The sequence below is a fragment of the Rana temporaria genome, chromosome 4 (genome assembly GCF_905171775.1).
Source record: "Rana temporaria chromosome 4, aRanTem1.1, whole genome shotgun sequence".
Lineage (NCBI taxonomy): Eukaryota > Metazoa > Chordata > Amphibia > Anura > Ranidae > Rana > Rana temporaria.
This window is the reverse complement of record NC_053492.1, coordinates 125,927,584-125,947,687: the sequence shown is the minus strand read 5'-3', so window position 1 is coordinate 125,947,687 and position 20,104 is coordinate 125,927,584. Positions and strand designations below refer to the sequence as shown.

The following is a 20,104-nucleotide window of genomic DNA, read 5'->3' as shown; positions in this document are numbered from 1 at the left end:
CCTAAGATACAACGGTGTAAAACACTTACGCCTGTCGGATCCTAGGGAAATCTATGCGTAACTGATTCTATGAATCAGGCGCATAGATACGACCGGCCGAACTCAGAGATACGACGGCGTATCTGGAGATACACCGTCGTATCTTCTCTCTGAATCTACCCCTTTGTGTATGTGTACACAAAGTCCCCATGACTAAGCTTTAGGGGGCGGAGTGAAACATTTTTGAGGCGTGGCCTGGCAGGAGCCAAGGCTGAGGTTGTATCTCGCTTACCACCATAGGACTCCGTGGATTTGCGGCATTGGGATTTTTCCTCTGTTCCTTCCTGATCCAGCCAGTATGTATGCTGTTTTTCAATAGAACAAGCTCCCCAGCAGAATGTATCAGTTACAGAGATGAGACAAACCATTTAACACTGAAAGGGGTTACACAATTTTTAGCTTGTATTTATTTATGTAAAACCTTTATCCCAAAAAAGAACAAAAAAATGCTGCTGTAACTGCTTGTGTAACTATTGTGTAATCTGAAGTGTATCTAATTCTGCTAGTCCATCTAACACTCCCTCCCCCCAGACTGACAATGCTGTTGTCCAAGAGTGCCTCTGTTGCTCCTTCATCCAGAGTGTAGGCACTCTAATACAGGTATGTTACTGGCCAGATCTCCAGCTGAAAACAGGGAAAAAATGAAAACTAATCCAGACACTACATCTAAAGCCCCTTTCACACTGCCGCAACTTAAAAGTCAGGCGATATTACCGTCATTTTTGCCGCAATTTCAGGGAATGCCTGGGTAAACTTAAGGTCTATGGACCTCAACTCACATGAAAGTTGGACCAAAGTAGTTCAGGGACTACTTTGAAGTCGGCACAACTTGAAGTCGCACAGATATGAATGGTTATCATTGGAAATCATGGAGAACGACTTGTAATGCGACTGTGCAGTCCCAAGTCGCACAAGTGTGAAAGGGGCCTTAGCTAATGATTGGTAAACTGCAATATATAACATTTTTGGTTTTGGGTTTAATACCTATTTAGGTCCCTCTCACACTTGTGTGACTTGTCCTGCAAAGTGGTATGGCAAGTCATTCCCAACGATTTCCAATGATAAAACCCCTTTTACACTGGGGCGGGAGGTGGGGTGGTGGTATAGCGCCGCTATTTTTAGTATTCGGCCGCTAGCGGTGCGGTTTTAACCCCCGTTAGCGGGCGAAAAAGGGTTAATACTGCCGGCAATGCGCCTCTATAGAGGCGCATTGCCGGCGGTATTACCACGGCATCCCATTGTTTTCAATGGGAAGGAGCGGTAAACACATCGCTCCTCTCACTGCTCCAAAGATGCTGCTGGCAGGACTTTTGGAGCGGTCCCGCCAGCGCATCGCCTCAATGTGAAAGCCTTTGGGCTTGCACATTGAGACTGCAGGGCAGGAGTTTTTCAGGCGGTATTTAGGCGCTATTTTTAGTGCTAAACCGCCTGAAAAACTCTTCAGTGTGAAAGGGGTCTAACCATTCATATATGGTCGACTTCAAAGTAGTCCCTGTGCTACTTGGTCCGACTTTCATGCGAGTTGGGGTCCACAGACCTCAAGTTTACACGGGTATTCCCTGATATTGTGGTAAAATCACATGACTTTAGCGGCGCACAGCAGGGGTCTGGTGCGTGCTGGTTCACCGGTTCAGGTCCGATTTCAGCCTGAATTTTGGGCTGAAATGGAACCTAAAACGCAGCAAAAAAAAGCACACGTTTTTCCGGCATACCGGACCAGCCACTGATCTGTCTGCACCCTGCACACTCACTCCTCCATCACCAGATGATGTACAACATGTGCTTAGTGATGTATTTATCTGCTGGTAAACCATAGACACAGCAAAAAGGGTTCCTTTATTACAACATCAGGAAGGATATGCATGCATGGCTCGCTCTAATAGACTGTGTGTGCTGAGTATTTGGGGATGGATGTGGCAATCACCCTGATGGGAGGGAAGGAGTTAAGCTATGATCAGCTGGGTGTTGGACTCCTTGCACCTCCCCCGGTGTCCAATGTCATCCTAATAGTGTACAACATGGTGTAACCCACAGCTTGTAGGAAGTAGATGGGTGGAATTGATCCCAGCCCTGATCACACACAGAGGATCCCCTCTACTGACTAGGTGAGTGTCCTGGAGTTCTTCTATAAACTTTATATGGAGGAAGATCTTCCCTGAATCACTATACAGGGCAGATCACTTTGTGTTGATTGTTGAGTAGTGTAATATGTATAATCAGCATTGTGTGAGTGTGTATGGTGTGTGCAGGGTACACTGACCTTGCTGGGTGAACTACATTCACATGAACGTTTGTATCTGACAGCAACGAAACACCAGTAATCTGCACTATTTTCAAATATTTCCTGCAGATAGTTTAGTTTGCAATGAGTTTTTAGGTGCGAATCGCATCTCTGAGATTGTGCTTAGACTAAACCGGGCTTAAAAACAACCTTTTTTTGACATTTGTTGGGTTCAAGTTAAAATGGAATATATATATATATATATATATATATATATATATATATATTATATAATCATTTATATTTATTAGCAGAGACCCTAGAGAATAGAATGGTGGTCGTTGCAATATTTTATATCAAACTATATTTGCGGAGCGGTCTTTCAAATGCAATTTCTTTGGAAATATACACTTTAACCACTTAACCCCCGGACCATATTGCTGGTCAAAGACCAAGCCACTTTTTACCATTCGGCACTGCGTCGCTTTAACTGACAATTGCGCGGTCGTGCGACGTGGCTCCCAAACAAAATTGGCGTCCTTTTTTTCCCCAGAAATAGAGCTTTCTTTTGGTGGTATTTGATCACCTCTGCGTTTTTTAGTTTTTGCATACAAACGGCAAATAATTGTTGGCCAACAAACACGGCTCTTTAGCGCCACCCTTTGGGCAACTTCTGCTAATGTTGCGTTATGGTTAGAATTGCTTCGGTGCAACTTTTTTTTTTTTTTTTTTTTTTTTTTTTTTTTTTTTTCGGGAAGTTTGAAAGCATGCTATCCAACATTTGTTGTTGGAAATTCCGACAACAATTGTCCGATGGAGCATACAAACGGTCGGATTATCCGACAACATCCTGCCATCACACAATTCCCAGCGGAAAATCCGATCGTGTGTACGGGCCTTAACTGCAACGAAACTGTCTGCAACTAAGCGTTTCTTTTTTTTATTATTTTGTGCGTGTACTTGAGAGAGGAGCTGGACTGCAGGAGTTGAGGAGTTGGGAGTAGGCAGGCCTCCCCCAGAGGCAATCTGCCACCTTTCTCCATGCCCCGGGTGGCAATGGCGGGTGTGTGAGGGGGTCCTCCCACACAGCCCGCCCTACCTGCTCCGCTTTGAAGCCCAACAGGGCAGAGGGACTCCCTATAAGGGAGTGAGAGGATCTAGCCCGCTCAACCAGCCCCGTTAGTCCTTCGCCTCTCTTTTTAGAGACCGCGTGGTCAAAGTGCGTGCATGTTAACCCAATTTTGAGTGCGTGTAAGTGTAGTGGTTTTTGTGGGAGGGGGGTGGGCGCACTAAGCGCAGGCTTACCTCGCATAGCACACCCACCGGGAACCGGGCTGAGACCACCAAACTCGATTCACATGTAGCCGAGACCGGGATCCGAACCCTTAGCTGCAGAGGTGAATGGCTTGTCAGCGCAGTGCCAATCGCGTTAAGCGTTTCTAATCGTTATGTATGAATAATATCATTACATTTCATTGTGAAAGTCCAGCTGCTTTTAGAAAAGTCTTCTAAACGCAGCTAAACTCTGAAATTTAGACGTCCCTGTGAATGTAGCCCAATGACAGATCTGTCATTTTTAGTTGCGTTGTGCTATTAGTGTAGAAATTGATTCGTTATTGTAAGAAAGTCACCAGAACGAGTGTCCCCATTGGAAGATTTCTCCCTATTCCTGTTCTGGTGACAACCCAACATTTTGGGATCTTCTTTTACTCTTGATAAAATAGGGAGAATCACAGACCGCAATAAAAAACCTGACCTCTCCAATTTATCCAAAACGAATAAAGTAAAGTTTTCATAGTTGCACCACACCTGTTGTGAGAAGGGACACAGGTGTAGATTCCTGGTATAATAAATTGGGAAGGAGGAGCTGTGTGTTTGTATTTGAAGTGACATGCACGGGTGGTGGTGCCTCCTTCCCCTCTGCCTGCTCTATGGTGTGTGTTCACCGTGACTGGCTGCTCGTCTTCTGTAATATAGTCACAAAGAAAAAAATAATATAAAAATGCAGACACAAAGGAGTGTTTACGCACCAGCTTGTACTTGTACACAGCCGTATTCTGTCATTTTATTTGTGTGGGTAGTTGTGTACAATGCCTGTGGCTCCTGGGCACTGAAATACGCCGATATTGTATGCCCATGTGCATGAGCCCTTATACTGCCAATTCTCATGTGGAGTAACCTATTGCCACCAATCAGAATCCATTTTGTACTGGCCTGATATTAGAAGAGTGAATTCTGATTGGTTGATGTGGATTATTGCCCTCTGCACCTCAGGTCACATTCACACTGCTCTGTGTTTTTCTCATGACTGGCTTTCTTTTAAGGGCGCTTTCACACTGCTCCGGTGTGATTTGCCCACAGTGCCAATGTACCCATGGTTTTCGAGCAGGTTACCCAAGCCCGCACTTTACCACCGACTTCTCTTAGATCAGGTGTTTTTGATGCTTTTCCTGAAAGTGCATGCTGCATCTTTGATGCGCTTTCGGAAAACGCACCAAAAACATTTGTGCTAAAAGACGTTTATGAAAAAGTGCGGGTAACACACAAAAAAACACAGGTAAATTGCCCTGCGCCCGTGCTGTGGGGAAACCACACTGGAGCTGTCGGCACCCTAATGCCCCAATTGCAGGCAGAGCACCCTAATGCTCCGATCGCAGGCAGAATCGTGTGGTATTGGCAGCACAACGTGCTGCACGAGTTTGGGTTCCATTATCTTTAAATGGCACTCCAAATGCGTTGCTGCTGCAGTTGTCGCATGGCGATCGCAGCAAACCAGCCCTTTACACATCACATGAAGTTTGTTACCCGAAAAAGGAGCCTTTTCTCCAGCAAAAAACACACATAGGGTTGCCCATTCAAGTCAATGGGCCGCTCAATGCGACACGCACAGTATCCTAAAAAACACATGTCCAAAATTGCATAGCAGAAACACTTGTTCTCGTTATGCAATAATGTGAATGGAGCCCAAAAGAAGCTTGTCATGAGGAAATGCTAGTTGCCTGGCTATAGTGCTGACCTTCTTGCATCCATACTGCCAGCCACTGGACTGGAACAAGTATGCAGATACGGACTTTCCTGATCCACATACTTGTTCCAGGGCAGTGACTCGCAAAGCAGTCTTGGGATCAGTGTAAGAACCAGGAAACTAGCATTTTCTACAGAAGGACATTAGTAATGACCCCATATTTTTGACAAGATTTTCTTTAGGCTGCATTCACACCTGAGCGTATAGTTTTCAGGCGTTTTTCTGGGCGTTTTTTGCAGCGTTTTTAGAATTTCAAAGGTCACCAATGTAAAAGCAGAAAAACATCAGTCATCTGCCAAAATAGAAGCTCATGTACTTTTTTGAGGTTTAGGCGTATTGCTTCAGGCGACAGAACGCGCCGATGTGAACAGGTGCCATTGAAATGAATGTGATTTTTGGAACTTTTGAGATGAGTTTTATGAGCTGAAAACGCTCAGGTGTGAATGCGGCCTTAATGCGAACCTGTGGCTATGCTACAGACTTCCTTACAATGAGCTATACAACAATCTTGTGTATCTTGTCATGGTTTCTATTATGAGGGTTCCAAAAGGCCACATAATAGAACATTGTAAAAGGGACAAAACGCATAATGTAGAGAGAAATTGCTGCTCACCCCGAAAGTGACGACAGAGAAATTTTCCCCAGACGGGTTTTTAGGCAGCTAATAAATTGGGATGCAATGTGTAAAAAAAAAAGGTTTATTTAGGAATAACGCATACAAAAATAATATATAAATAATTCTTTGTATATTTTCTTTTCAGTCACAACCAAAACCTCTGAAGAAGACCTTTAGGGTCGAAACGCTTTAGATCTACGTATAGATGCTATGTTTACTATTATCAAGCTGTATATTAACCTGTTGTGTTCTGTATAGAGTTATGGAATTTTATATGCTTCTTGTAATACCGCAACTCGTATCTTAACGACACTCCCCATCCCCCCCCCCCCATTTTGTATGTGTTGTTCCCAAATAAACCCTTTTTTTTACATTTCCTGTATTTTAGATCCCCTTTGCTGTTGTGATACATTTACAAAAGAGAAACCGTTGCTTCATATACTGTACATAAGTCAGAGATGATAATTTAGTGGCATTAAGCAACATAATGTTGCACATAGAGGGGAAAAGTCTTGTGTTATTCTGACATGGCTAAATATTTCTATATACATGTTGTAACCGGCTGCAATCGGACGAGAATATTTCAGACTTGAGCAGAAGTAACACAAAATGATTCAATTTTTAGGTAGAACTACTAGCACTGCATGCTTAAAGAGACCCTGTCATAGCTTATGACATAATTAGCTGAGTACATCAGGGTGAACATGAGGAAATGCGCTCATGAAGTATACATTTTGTTTTGTTTTGTTTTGTTATACTGCATTGGACATTTATCAATAAAGTCTCAGTCGTTATGTTTACAAATGGTGCTGCATTTTGTGTGTCTGTCGCTGACATTAACAGATTTATCCAAATGCGTTGCAATCGTTTAAATCCACCGTTGTGTCTGAATATATGAAAGCGTGACAGATTTGCCTCAGATGTCATTTCAGTTTGCCTAAAATCAACCCTCTGCTATGTGCCAGGGGCTATATGATCCAAAATGTGGGTATATTTCCCCACCTGGGTGCATCATACAGCACAATGGCTATACACGGGTACTTGGGTGAACATGGATGCCGGGATGCCCACTCCTTAACAACCAATGACACATCAGCTGTCAGCGAACTTCCCCGTTGAGATGTAAACAAAAGAATGACCACAATGAGAAATTCTGAAAAAAACAGGCCTTTCAGGTCTGGTATGGATTTTAAGGGGAACCTCCCTCCCAAAAAAAAGCATGGGTCGTCCCCCCCCCCCCCCCCCCCCCAAAATCAGTACCAGACCCTTATCCGAGCATGCAGGCCAGGAAAGAGGAGGGGACGATGAGCGAATGCGCCCCCACTCCTGAACCATACCAGGCCACATGCCTTCAACATTGGGGAGGGTGCTTTCTGCCCCAAAGCACCTTGTCCCCATGTTGATGAGTACAAGGGCCTCTCCCCCCACAACCCTGAGCAGGGTCTGTGGGGCTTATCGGAATTTGGAAGCACCCTTTAACAAGGGGGTCCCCAGATCATCCCCCCCCCCATATGAATAAGTATGGGATACATAGTACCCCTACCCATTCACCAAAAAAAAAAAAAAAATGAATTAAGACACAACACAAGTTTTTGACCATTTCTTTTATTTAAAAAAAAAAGTCCATCGCCCCCCCCCCCCCCCCCCCCCGATTTGTAGAACCATCGCCCGCTGGACCCGAAAAAACAAAACAAAAAAAACTCCCAGTCTCATTAAAGGCTTCCACCATCTGTCTGCTTCACCTGACTGTTCTACCATCTGACATTTCTTAAATAGCTAAGGCCGATGCCCCAGTTGATGACACTACAAGGAATTGTCAAATACTTGTGCTGTGTCTTTGTGTACTATTTATCCCATACTCATTCACATGGGGGGGATCTGGGGGGGCCTTGTTTAAGGGGGCTTCCATATTCTGATAAACCCCCACAACCACCTTCCAGTGTTGTGGGGACGCCCCAAAGCACCCCCATGTAGAGGGCATGTGGCCTGGTATGGTTTAGGAGGGGAGAGCGCTCTGCCACCATTCTTTTGTTTACATTTCGGCTCTCAGCAGGGAATTACGCTGACAGCTGATGAGTTGTCAATTAACAATTGTTAAGGATGTGGCGGCCGGCCACATCACATCGTTATGAAAATTTGGATTTGTTTGAAAACTAACAAAGAAAACAAACATTTCCAAGTAAATAAAATTAGTAACATAATGAATCTATCCGAAACAAAATAAATGTTTCCATTCTGCACATTTTTAACCACATCTAAGGACTGGTAAGTTTCAGCATTTTTTTTATTTTTTGGCCGGGCAGGGGGGATACACTTTAAGGGCCCGTTCACAGCAGAACGCAGTGTGGGAAAGGTGTTCTCTATGCACATTTCTTGCACCATGCTGGAAGCTGACTGCCTTTGCAATCGTGGTATCAAATGCACTTGAATCACTGTATGCGATTCTGTGCGTTTCTGGTGTGAATCGGCCCTAAGTACATGGAAGTAATGGTGAGCCAATGACCTCATCATACCTATAACATTTTTATTCTGCAGCTTTCATTCACTTTTTTTTATTTTTTGTGCAGGTGAGGCTGTAAAAATACACAAATAGTGTGTGACTGCATGTAGCTTCCTATACTGTAATTCTAGTACAGAGTGCAAGTAATCCTTCTTTCCCTTCCAGGTATGTGTGTGCTACTTATGGCCATTAAATGTTGTTGAAAACAAGGAGTCAGCTCTCCAAGCATTGAGTTGTTCTAGCATATGGCAGTGATTAGGCCCTGAAACCTGTATTAGTGCTAGCATATGACTGTGAATGTGTTGACCAATGCTTCTTTTAGATTTAATATAATAATTATTATTATATATTTTTTTTACAGGGTCTGATGAACCAGGGGGTCTCGCAGCAAAGAATATAGACCAATATGAAGGTAGAGTTTGCGCCTCTCAATATCCCCCTGACCCGGAGACTGCAGACGGCAGCTGTGTCTCAGTGGGTCTTCTCTTTTTTGTTACTGGGTAAGGCCATTAATAGACCTTGTATTGGCATACTTTAATAGGCAATATTTAAAAGATGTTATTTAGTAAGTAGAACAATAATGTGCTATAGCATCTATGATGTTGCACGTTAACTGTGAATTGACGATACAGGATTTCCTTTATTGAATTACTATAGAGAAGGATTGCTGTGTACTGGAAATAATTGCACCCATTACTGTACTACATTTATTTTAAATATGGCAATCACTTGAAATACTCGCATATTTGTGCTTTAGCTATTGAACTTTTTTACATTAGCCACACTAAAAGAACCGTGTAATATAGGCATAGTGGATGTTCATTTACAACATGTGCATTCTTAAGTAGTAAGTTTGCACATTTCTGTTACTTGAAAACAAAGCAGTGTGAAGTTGTGGCCAGATGATGGACTTTTGAACACGCTCTCACTGACCTCCTGTACCCACGGCACTGGGAAGGGCAGTTTATCCTCAAAGTTCACCAAAGAAGCATAGGAGGTGGCATTCTTTCAGCAGATTAGCTCACCCTGCTCCCCATCCAAGCAGTAAGCTCTGCCAGCCTACTATTGTAATATAAACACAAAAGGGGTGAACTTGGAAGGAGAAAGGGGAGTCAAGCTACTAAGACAGCCCTCAAAATTTCCACTCGCCTACTAGCATTTGGCGAGTGGATTTAAGCTGGGGGCGAGTGATGCCAGGGCTGCATGAGCAATCTCCCTGCAATCTGTGCCTACACTTAGAGTCCTGATGAGATTGGCGGCCGAAGAGGAGGTGCATGCTCGGGAAAAGTAGTCTGGTGAGCCGCGCACAGGCAGAGCAGTACACAGGTGCTCTCCTTACAATTCTCATTAAGCCATGGGACCTAACCGTATGACCTCTCTGAGCCTGCCCCCTCCCCCGTGCCCGACCAATGTAGCTGGAGAGCAGAAAGTAATGAGTGAGGTGGAGGATTGCGAAAATTACCACTCCGGTGCAGCGCTCACTGAAAGTTGCCCTGACATGAGAGCGGCAGCCTTCCAGTTTATGCAGTTTTTTTCTCCTTGTGCTCTATGTGAGTGTCCAACAGTTTAGCCTGAGCACTGTGAACAGACTGGTCTCAATGTGTGCTGTGCGGTGTAAGTGTGCGCTGTGCTATGGTGTCAATGGCTGTGCAGTTGTGTGGATCTCAGCGCTGGATTGTACTCTCTCCCGCTGTGCTGCAGCTCCTCTCCTCTCTGCCAGCCTGAATAAAAGGGGGAAGTGGGGACATGCAAGCGTGGAGCCGCACACACAGGCTCCTGATGATGAGATGAATGGGAGAGAGAGAGAGGATGGATGGAAGTTGCAGAGGAGACAGCAAGAGAATGGGGAATAGACCCAGTTCTAGTGCCCTGTCCCTCTGGTCTGCCCCCAGTGCCCTGTCCCTCTGGTCTGCCCCCAGTGCCCTGTCCCTCTGGTCTGCCCCCAGTGCCCTGTCCCTCTGGTCTGCTCCCAGTGCCCTGTCCCATTTTGTTAAAGTTGTTGTTGGTAATATTTAATTTTGTAACTTGATTCTGCATAAAACCTTGTCATTCCATGAGATAATCTACGAGGGCGTGTTTACAGGTGCAATTAGGCGCAGGGCAGTGTATGAATTAGGTAGGGCAACTGGTGGCGAGTAACTCTTGAGGCCTGGCTAGTAGCTCAGGACTTGAAATTTTGAGCCCTGTACTAAGACCATAACTACTTTTGCCGCCCTTTTTGCCCTGGTTCACATGTCAAATCGCATGCAAAATCAGAGGCTATTGCCGGCAATGGCATCGTCCAAATGGGTGCAAAGCTGCATTTGTGTCACCGATTTCCAAAAGTCGTTTCTGTATTACTATTGGCGACTTCAGGGTGCAATTTCAATAGACATCTGTGCAGAAACCTGCACAGATGTCTCTGAAATCGCCCCCCGAAGTCGGGACTGATATGCAGGAATGAAATTGTGTGAGTTCAGCTGAACTCACACGATTTCATTCCAGCTGTCAGTAGTACATGCAGCTATAGATGTCCGTAAGGGTAAGACTTTTCCTAGACGTGATCTGCCTGCTTGCCCCAGATCCGTGATTCAGAAGGTATTGAAGTTGGCGGATCAGCGAAAACTTGTACGAACACTGTTTAAAAATAAATTTTGTTTAAGAAAAAAGTTTTCCAACCAGCTCTTTAGCAATTCTTTTTTTGTACTGCGGTCAAAAACAAATGTCAATGGGACGCCACTAATGATTGGAAACTTGAACGTAACTTTCTTGAAATAGAAAACATTTAATTAAATTCTACTCATGTATGCCTAGCTTTATGTTAAATTGGGATGTGGTTATGCTAGGGCTACATGACCAAATAAGTACCATATCTATGCAACTGTTTGCTGCTGAGAAATGTAACTACTTCTAAGCAAAGGGGGAGATTTACTAAAAATCTGGTTCAGCTGTGCATGGTAGCCAATCGGTTTCTAACTTCAGCTTTTTCAACTGACAATATAACACTGATTGGCTTCTCTGCATTGCTACACCAGATTTTGCACCCTCCAGGTTTAGTACGTTTTCCCCCAAAGATTTTTAATCACCTTTTGTAGCCCGAGCCTAATGTCTTTGTAACATGACTGATTTTCACAATGAGAAAACCTGACATTTTTTATATTGGTCGTGAAAACCGGTCGTGTGCATACTCCCTAGCAGTTTTCTTGACGAAATTTTTTTTAAACCAACTCTTTTTTTTTTTAAATTTATTTATTTTTTTCTTGTCGTGTATTCTTTTCCGAGGCGAAAAAAAAATGTGCATGCTCAGAATCAAGTATGCAGCCCAAAGGGTGGCGCCATTTGAAAGGAATATCCCCTTTTTAGTCCCGTCGTACGTGTTGTACTTCACCGTGCTTTGGTCGGACGTTTTTTTGCATGAACGTGTGTATGCAAGTCAGGCTGGAGAGGAATCGCGTTGTGAAAAACTTTGTTTTTTTTTCCTGCCGAGAAAAATGGTCAGGTGTACGAAGCATTAGATATATTTCTCTTAGGTGTTTTTGAGTTGCCCATAGTCGGATTCCCTGGTACCTAAATAGCAGCTTAAAATGCTTACTAATGCATTGAGTCATGGTTTCCCTAGACCAGTGATGGCGAACCTGTGATATGCATGTCACTCCCGTCACGCCGAGCCATCTCTGTGGGCACACCAGGAAAACCAAGAAAACACACTGAAACGCTGACATCCAATTGTCCGCACCACCCATCGCAAACTACATCTCCCACAGGTCTGTAGGACAACGTGATGTGTCCGAGGTTGGCGTGACTAAGTAGAAGCAGCCAGGGGTGACGTGCGGGCGGAAATACAAATATGGCAAAATCGTATGGTTTTGGTCCCTTAGGGCTCATTCAGAGGGATGATCAGTCCTATCCTCTATACAGAGCCGCTGCTAGGTTTAATTCTGTGTTGGCACTTTGAAAGAAATAAGATGGTTTTGAGTCGCTGTTTAGCCATTCAGGTTCAAAAAGGTTCGCCATCATTTCCCTAGACAGATGAGACTAGGAAAAGAAAAACGGATGTCGTCATTTTCTGCAATTGATCTGCTTTGCAGTGACCTCATTCAATCCTCCTCCTTGTAGAAACACACATTTGAAGATCTCTACTGTGTTTTTAACTCTCTTTAAAACAGGAGCTGATGGTAATCGGAAAACATCGATTATCTCCTTAAGCCCTGGTTCACCTTGATGCTACTTTGAAATTGCGCTACTTTACTCGAAGTAGCGCATTTTCGAAAGTAGCAAGGTCAGCGCGATTTCAGGTGCTACTTGATAGACATTTGTGTATGAAGCCACACAAATGTCTATTGAAGTCGCATCTGAAAATCGGCAAAAGTAGCGCAGGAACTATTTTTGCAAATCGGTGCGGTGCTGCAAAATCCGTGTTGCACCTATTGGAACAGTGCCATTGACGCCAAGATGGTGCGACTTGTCATGCGATTTGATCTCTCAAATCGCAATGCAAATCGCTCCAATGTGAACCTAGGCTAAAGTTTAACTGCAGACCTAAATGAACTGAGAAAAGATGTCATAGCTAGATGCAAGCGCATACATAAAAAATGCTAATCTAGAGAAAAAGCATCCGACTATTTAGAAACACTTGTGACTCGTCAATGTGTGACTTTATAACAACACAAGGTCATTTCACACTCACCTTTATTCCACATTCAGTGTAGCTGAAGTTAAAAATAGGTTGGACACGTTGTTCTAGGAAGGTTTCAAGACTGAGTGCTAAAGAACAACCTACGTTAAGATGCATGCCATTAAATATACAAATATACAGTATGTATGCCTAGTGCTTTTTTCAGCTTTTCCTGTGATATCAAGCAATAATATATTTGGGGGAAAATGCCCATATGGTGATCTTGTGTTCTGCATGGCTTTGCCAGCAATGCAAACACACATGAGTTTTCCAGTCTCCACCCTGCTGTTATCTGTATAGAACAATGCTTATAAGGACACTTTTGTTGCCGACCTTGCACAAACACGGATTCTATTTATTTTAAATGAATGGCACTACGTACTCTAAAATGAGAGGAAGACAGTAGTTATTGGTAGCTGCTAGCAATAATCGTATGCGACTCAGACTGGCTGGTTGTACCCAAGTAAATCATCCAATCAACTTGGTACACTCAGCCTGCCCACACACTTCTTTATTCTCTCAATATGGTTTCCTCTTTGGTCTTGTACAAACAAACTCATATGTACAAAGGAAACAAAAAATTTGCGCTAACCAGAAAATGAATTTAAATTAATAAAGCATAAAAAATGTGAGTATGTTAAACCCGAAGGCAGCAATAAACAGTGCATATACACATAAATAACATAAGAAAAGAAAAAAACTGCGCCAACTCTATAAGCCAGCTGTGATACCGGAAAAATCAATACATTGATCAATATAAAATAGTCCAAATAAATGTCCTAATGTAAATAAGACAAAAAATGCAGTAGGGATATTTCAGCTGGAGTCTGACAACACCGCAGTGAAGGGCATGATTATTCAGTGAAACCACCACCACATAGCCTCTTACCAGATTGATAAGAGGGAATAGCCTTGAGCAAATACACCGCTCTGTAATGACACCGGATCCAGGGGAATTCTGATCAGATCCTCCAAGGGAAAAAAGCCAGCTGCCCAGGAAATACTCCAATCCTCCACAAAAGAAGTAGCAGCCCTTCCACCCAGAAGTCCCGAAGGTCCCCAGAACAGAAACAGACTATAGCGTGATACAGTTTGGGGGTGTTTATTTTGATATAAAAAGTTGTACTAACAATTTACACAAAATCGTAAAGCATTAAAAACATATGCCGGCCGGCAGTAAGAACCCTTCCTCATTCGAAATGAGCGCGGTAGCGTCACTGAGTGCACGTCCCAGACGCGTTTCGTCACAGGTTGACGTTATCAATGGGGATTTTTTACCTAATAGAAATAGAAGTTCCTAATCTGCCTCTTCATCCACCGCGGCAGGTCTTCTTCCTCGTCCTCCTCACGGTGTCTTCTAGGGAATGGTGCGCACCTTCTGGGAACTGTGTGTATCCCAGAAAGCAGCCGCCCATTCACAAATGCGACTCGCGCATTCGCAGTAGGAAACAGGCAGTGAAGCTGCACTGTTTCCCTCAGTAAGGATGGCGGTGCCGGGAGCTACTTGGATCGAGCGGCCGGCCTCGGGGGGCCGGCACCGCAGGTGCCTAGGGCAGGTATGTGTCCTTATTAAAAGTCAGCAGCAACAGTGTTTGTAGCTGCTGACTTAAAATAAAAATCGCAGGTGGAATCCCTCTTTAAGTGTATGACGAGGAAAAATAAAAAATGTGCAGTATATGGGGAATGCCCATTTCCCCATGTTTTATCCCTCTAAAGACAAGTACAGAAGAATCGCTTGCCTCCGTAATTTCATGTGATATGACAACACACAGCATTTTTGTAGACTGAGTGGTGTCAGCCCTTCCCAGTTTATATTTGCTAATTAAACCCTACTATCACTCTCCAGTTTCTACAACATAGAGACTAATCATTCTGTTGTCTCAGGATAAGAACTAGAGGGAAAATTACTCTCCTTAAGAGAAAGCAGAAAACATGCACAAGTCACAGGACAGCTCTAAGGCATGGAGCGAATTTCTTTCCTGCAGGGGTTCTTTCCACGGGATACAGGAAAGAAATTTGTTCAATTCTCCGATCACAACACAGAATGTGTTGATGAGGGAATCCCTCCTGTTGTTCCATTGTCTTCTCCAGGTAGAGGAAGCCGTCCAGAGAAGACAGTGATTATTGTTAGCGGCTATAACGGTCGCTAGCGATAATTGCAGGTAAAATCTGACATGCTGGTTGTATCTAGTTGATCAATCAACTTTGTACATTTTAGCCTGCTTATACATGGTTCGACTCTTGGCCGGTTAAGCAGGCATATAATAAAAAATGTATCTATAACTGCAAAATGGCAGCAGTAAAGCTAAACCACAGCTTTCTAAATGGAGCCCTTTCAGTTATCAAAAACCATCGTACATGCCGTGTGTGCTTATTCCTCTTGAGTAGAACTAAATCTTCCTCTCTCTTTTACAGCCAGGAAGCTGCCATCTTAGCCTCTGTTTGATCTGCAGTTGCCATGATGCTTCACATGTAATCAGTTATGACACCTGCTATTTCATGGCTTGACAGTTTGGTAGATAGAACAAGCAACTGTGACAGTTGTTATTTACGACATGCTTTAAATGTAATTGTTTTGTGAAACAGTTAAATTGATGGATGCACAGACACAACATACTTCTCCATAACGCTTTAATGATATTAAAGGAAACCTGTCATAAACGAAATATAGAGGCTGACATTAAGTCTGCATTCACACCTCCACGACAAGTAACGCCGCGTACGCAGCGTATTTTGCCGCGATTTGTGTAACTTTTTTTTTTTTTTTTTTTTAACAAATCTTTCCTATTGCTTTCTATGGCCGAACGCCAATGCCGCCTAAAAAAAAAAGGGTCCGGGATTTGTTTTCAGGCGGCAGGCGAACCATCTCCATAGGCGGCAATGGGAATTCTCCCCTCCAGCGGCACGAGCGTCCGGCGTCGGGCGTTTTGTCGCCAAGGTGTGAATGGAGCCTAATTGGCTGGCTGTCATACTGGCATATTGTTTTTAGTACCTTCTAACTGAGCCACCCAACTAAAGTCAAAACTTCTAATATGCAATCTTCTTTGGTGAGTGACTCTGTACATAATGCCGAAGGATAACCAGGACATGCCACAAGTAGTATTATTTGAAGTGGGTCAAAAATGGCAAATTCCATATTCTTCTTATGAGCAATTTTATTTAAAAGCAGATCTACCCATTAGCAATTGTGGGTGTCTGCCAATTTGCATATTGGAAACCCTCCTAGCTTTAGAAAATGAGACCACATTTCTAATGAGTTATATTTAGAGATCTAAGGAGTTGTTATTTATAGTGTAACGATCAATAAACTTTTTTAATTTTGAATAGAATGGGGGAAAGGGTAAGACCCCCTGTCTGGTTTTACTGCTATGCAGGGCTCCAGTAGAGAGAACACTTTTTTTTTTTTTTTGTATTATTACCAGACGGGAAGTGAAGGAATCTCTCCAACAGCAATACACCCTTCCAATCCTTCGTCGCCATATTCAAAACTATCCAAATATTTTTACTTGTAAGAATTTGGCATTTGGGTTCTTGCAGTTACAAAATAAAAGTATTTGAACAGACCATCAATTCTACTACTATATATTCAGCACCGCTATTGGACTTTTCATGATGTGGCCATGTTTTCTCTGCAGCGCAATGTTGTGTGGGAATATTCCTTATGCTGGTACTCGCCAGGTTCTGGCTCCTGACATCTCTATATGTTCTCTGGCTCTATTTGGACTGGGAAACCCCACAAGCTGGAGGCCGCAGGTGTGAGTGGGTGCGGAGCTGGACCGTGTGGAAGCACTTCAAAGAATATTTTCCTATTAAAGTAAGTTACAGAACTCCTCTTTAATGTACTATATGACAAATGTTTCTGCTGTCTGATATGCTAGCTATTACTATGTGTCTGATAAATACATTGCTTTTTATGTGTGGGTCATAGAAAAAGCACCTTGACTTAAAATAATTTTAGCAAGTTAAGAAATGATACAATTATAATGGTATTATCCCAACTTTTTTAAAGATCCATGTTCTAGATTGGGTTTCTTCCAATGCACCTCTATTTCGGCTTCAGAAATGGTGAAAAAACTTGGGTAGATCAGAGCTCATTGGGTTTCCTTACACTCCACACAATCTGCTCACACAGAGGAGCAAACACCATCTGTCTTCCACTTACCGTATTTATCGGGGTATTGCGCGCTCCGGCGTATAGCGCGCACCCCTAAAGTGGACCTGACATTCCTGTAAAATAAACATTTTAGTACTTACAGTTTTGATATCTTGCGCAGCGGCCTCGTCGGGTCCGGCGTCCGTCTGCGGCTTCGGGTGTCCTCTTCGTCGGGTCCGGCGTCCTTCTGCGGCGTCCTCCCCGATCGATCCCCGCTTTCCCGCGCCGAGTTTGAATACTGCGCCGGCATATACTGAGCGCAGTACACTCGTGTATAGTCGGGCAGGCTCGGCTACTCTCGCGCTCATGTCCTGTACGTCCAGGACGTGGGCGCAAGAGGAGCCGAGCCTGCCCGACTATACACGAGTGTACTGCGCTCGGTATATGCCGGCGCAGTATTTAAACTCAGCACGGGAAAGCGGGTATCGGCGTATATATTGCGCACCCACGATTTTGCCCTGATTTTTCAGGGCAAAAAAGTGCGCGGTATACGCCGATAAATACGGTATGTCATTTTAAAGTGGATGTAAACCCAATTCATGAAATTTTGAGCTGGGCACATATACAGTGCCTTGCGAAAGTATTCGGCCCCCTTGAACTTTGCAACCTTTTGCCACATTTCAGGCTTCAAACATAAAGATATAAAACCGATTTTTTTTTTTTTTTTTTTTTTTTTTTTTTGAAGAAGAATCAACAACAAGTGGGACACAATCATGAAGTGGAACGAAATTTATTGGATATTTCAAACTTTTTTAACAAATAAAAAACAAAAAAATTGGGCGTGCAAAATTATTCAGCCCCCTTAAGTTAATACTTTGTAGCGCCACCTTTTGCTGCGGTTACAGCTGTAAGTCGCTTGGGGTATGTCTCTATCAGTTTTGCACATCGAGAGACTGACATTTTTGCCCATTCCTCCTTGCAAAACCGCTCGAGCTCAGTGAGGTTGGATGGAGAGCGTTTGTGAACAGCAGTTTTCAGTTCTTTCCACAGATTCTCGATTGGATTCAGGTCTGGACTTTGACTTGGCCATTCTAACACCTGGATATGTTTATTTGTGAACCATTCCATTGTAGATTTTGCTTTATGTTTTGGATCATTGTCTTGTTGGAAGATAAATCTCCATCCCAGTCTCAGGTCTTTTGCAGACTCCATCAGGTTTTCTTCCAGAATGGTCCTGTATTTGGCTCCATCCATCTTCCCATCAATTTTAACCATCTTCCCTGTCCCTGCTGAAGAAAAGCAGGCCCAAACCATGATGCTGCCACCACCATGTTTGACAGTGGGGATGGTGTGTTCAGGGTGATGAGCTGTGTTGCTTTTACGTCAAACATAACGTTTTGCATTGTTGCCAAAAAGTTCGACTTTGGTTTCATATGACCAGAGCACCTTCTTCCACATGTTTGGTGTATCTCCCAGGTGGCGTGTGGCAAACTTTAAACGACACTTTTTATGTATATCTTTAAGAAATGGCTTTCTTCTTGCCACTCTTCCATAAAGGCCAGATTTGTGCTGTATACGACTGATTGTTGTCCTATGGACAGAGTCTCCCACCTCAGCTGTAGATCTCTGCAGTTCATCCAGAGTGATCATGGGCATCTTGGCTGCATCTCTGATCAGTCTTCTCCTTGTATGAGCTGAAAGTTTAGAGGGACGGACAGGTCTTCGTAGATTTGCAGTGGTCTGATACTCCTTCCATTTCAATATTATCGCTTGCACAGTGCTCCTTGGGATGTTTAAAGCTTGGGAAATCTTTTTGTATCCAAATCCGGCTTTAAACTTCTCCACAACAGTATCTCGGACCTGCCTGGTGTGTTCCTTGTTCTTCATGATGCTCTCTGCGCTTTAAACGGACCTCTGAGACTATCACAGTGCAGGTGCATTTATACGGAGACTTGATTACACACAGGTGGATTCTATTTATCATCATTAGTCATTTAGGTCAACATTGGATCATTCAGAGATCCTCACTGAACTTCTGGAGAGAGTTTGCTGCACTGAAAGTAAAGGGGCTGAATAATTTTGCACACCAATTTTTTCAGTTTTTTTATTGGTTAAAAAAGTTTGAAATATCCAATAAATTTCGTTCCACTTCATGATTGTGTCCCACTTGTTGTTGATTCTTCAAAAAAAATTAGTTTTATATCTTTATGTTTGAAGCCTGAAATGTGGCAAAAGGTCGCAAAGTTCAAGGGGGCCGAATACTTTCACAAGGCACTGTATCTGCAGTATTTTGTTATCTCTTTTCAATGAGCTAAGTCTTATAGCTCTCTTCTTAACGGTTCCTCTGTTATCAGCCTGAGCCTGAGAACTCCTGATATGTTTTGACTTTTTGGACGAAAGCAGCCTGAATCTTTTGTCAAAGGAGGTTGCTAAAATAGAGTAGCAGAGAGCAGCTCCTATTACGAAACGGCTCTGAGAGTCTCTGCCTATGAGGAGAGGCGGTGTGTGCCTTCCCTCCAATCAGCAATGTTAACTATCTTGGCTGTATGCCCAGACATCACACTCTGTGTTGACCAGGAAGAGAAAATCTCCTAACAGATCTGAATTTTCTAAACAGTATATAAATGTGAAGACAGCAGATATACATATAAAACCTATTTAGGGAGATTTGGTTCATCCCTGTGTATCATCTGAGCCTGTTCACTTCACTGGGTGTATGGAGGGTTTACATCCACTTTAACATCTGTACCCCAGCAATTTGACAACAGTTCACATCTTTTAGTGGTGTAGCAGATGGCACTTTTGCCTAGCAGCAATCCCAACCACGAAACTACCTGCCTGGAGTTTGCATGTTTTCCTTGTACCTGCCTGGGTTTTTCCCCAGGTACTCTGGTTTCCTCCAACACTCCAAAGACATGTTGGTAGGTTAATTAGATCCTGTCTAAATTGGCCCTAG

General features: G+C 43.4%; 1 protein-coding gene across 1 annotated transcript in view; it reads left to right on the top strand.

The window, feature by feature from the left end:
* The first annotated feature begins 1,995 nt into the window (after positions 1–1,995).
* MOGAT1 (monoacylglycerol O-acyltransferase 1) overlaps positions 1,996–20,104 on the top strand; it is a 35,831-nt gene continuing 17,722 nt past the window's right edge. The window contains exons 1-3 of the mRNA XM_040349037.1: positions 1,996–2,144; positions 8,763–8,901; positions 16,691–16,869. Of these exons, the coding sequence (XP_040204971.1) occupies positions 8,808–8,901; positions 16,691–16,869 (273 nt within the window). The 5' untranslated portion in view covers positions 1,996–2,144; positions 8,763–8,807. The remainder of the gene's footprint in view (positions 2,145–8,762; positions 8,902–16,690; positions 16,870–20,104) is intronic.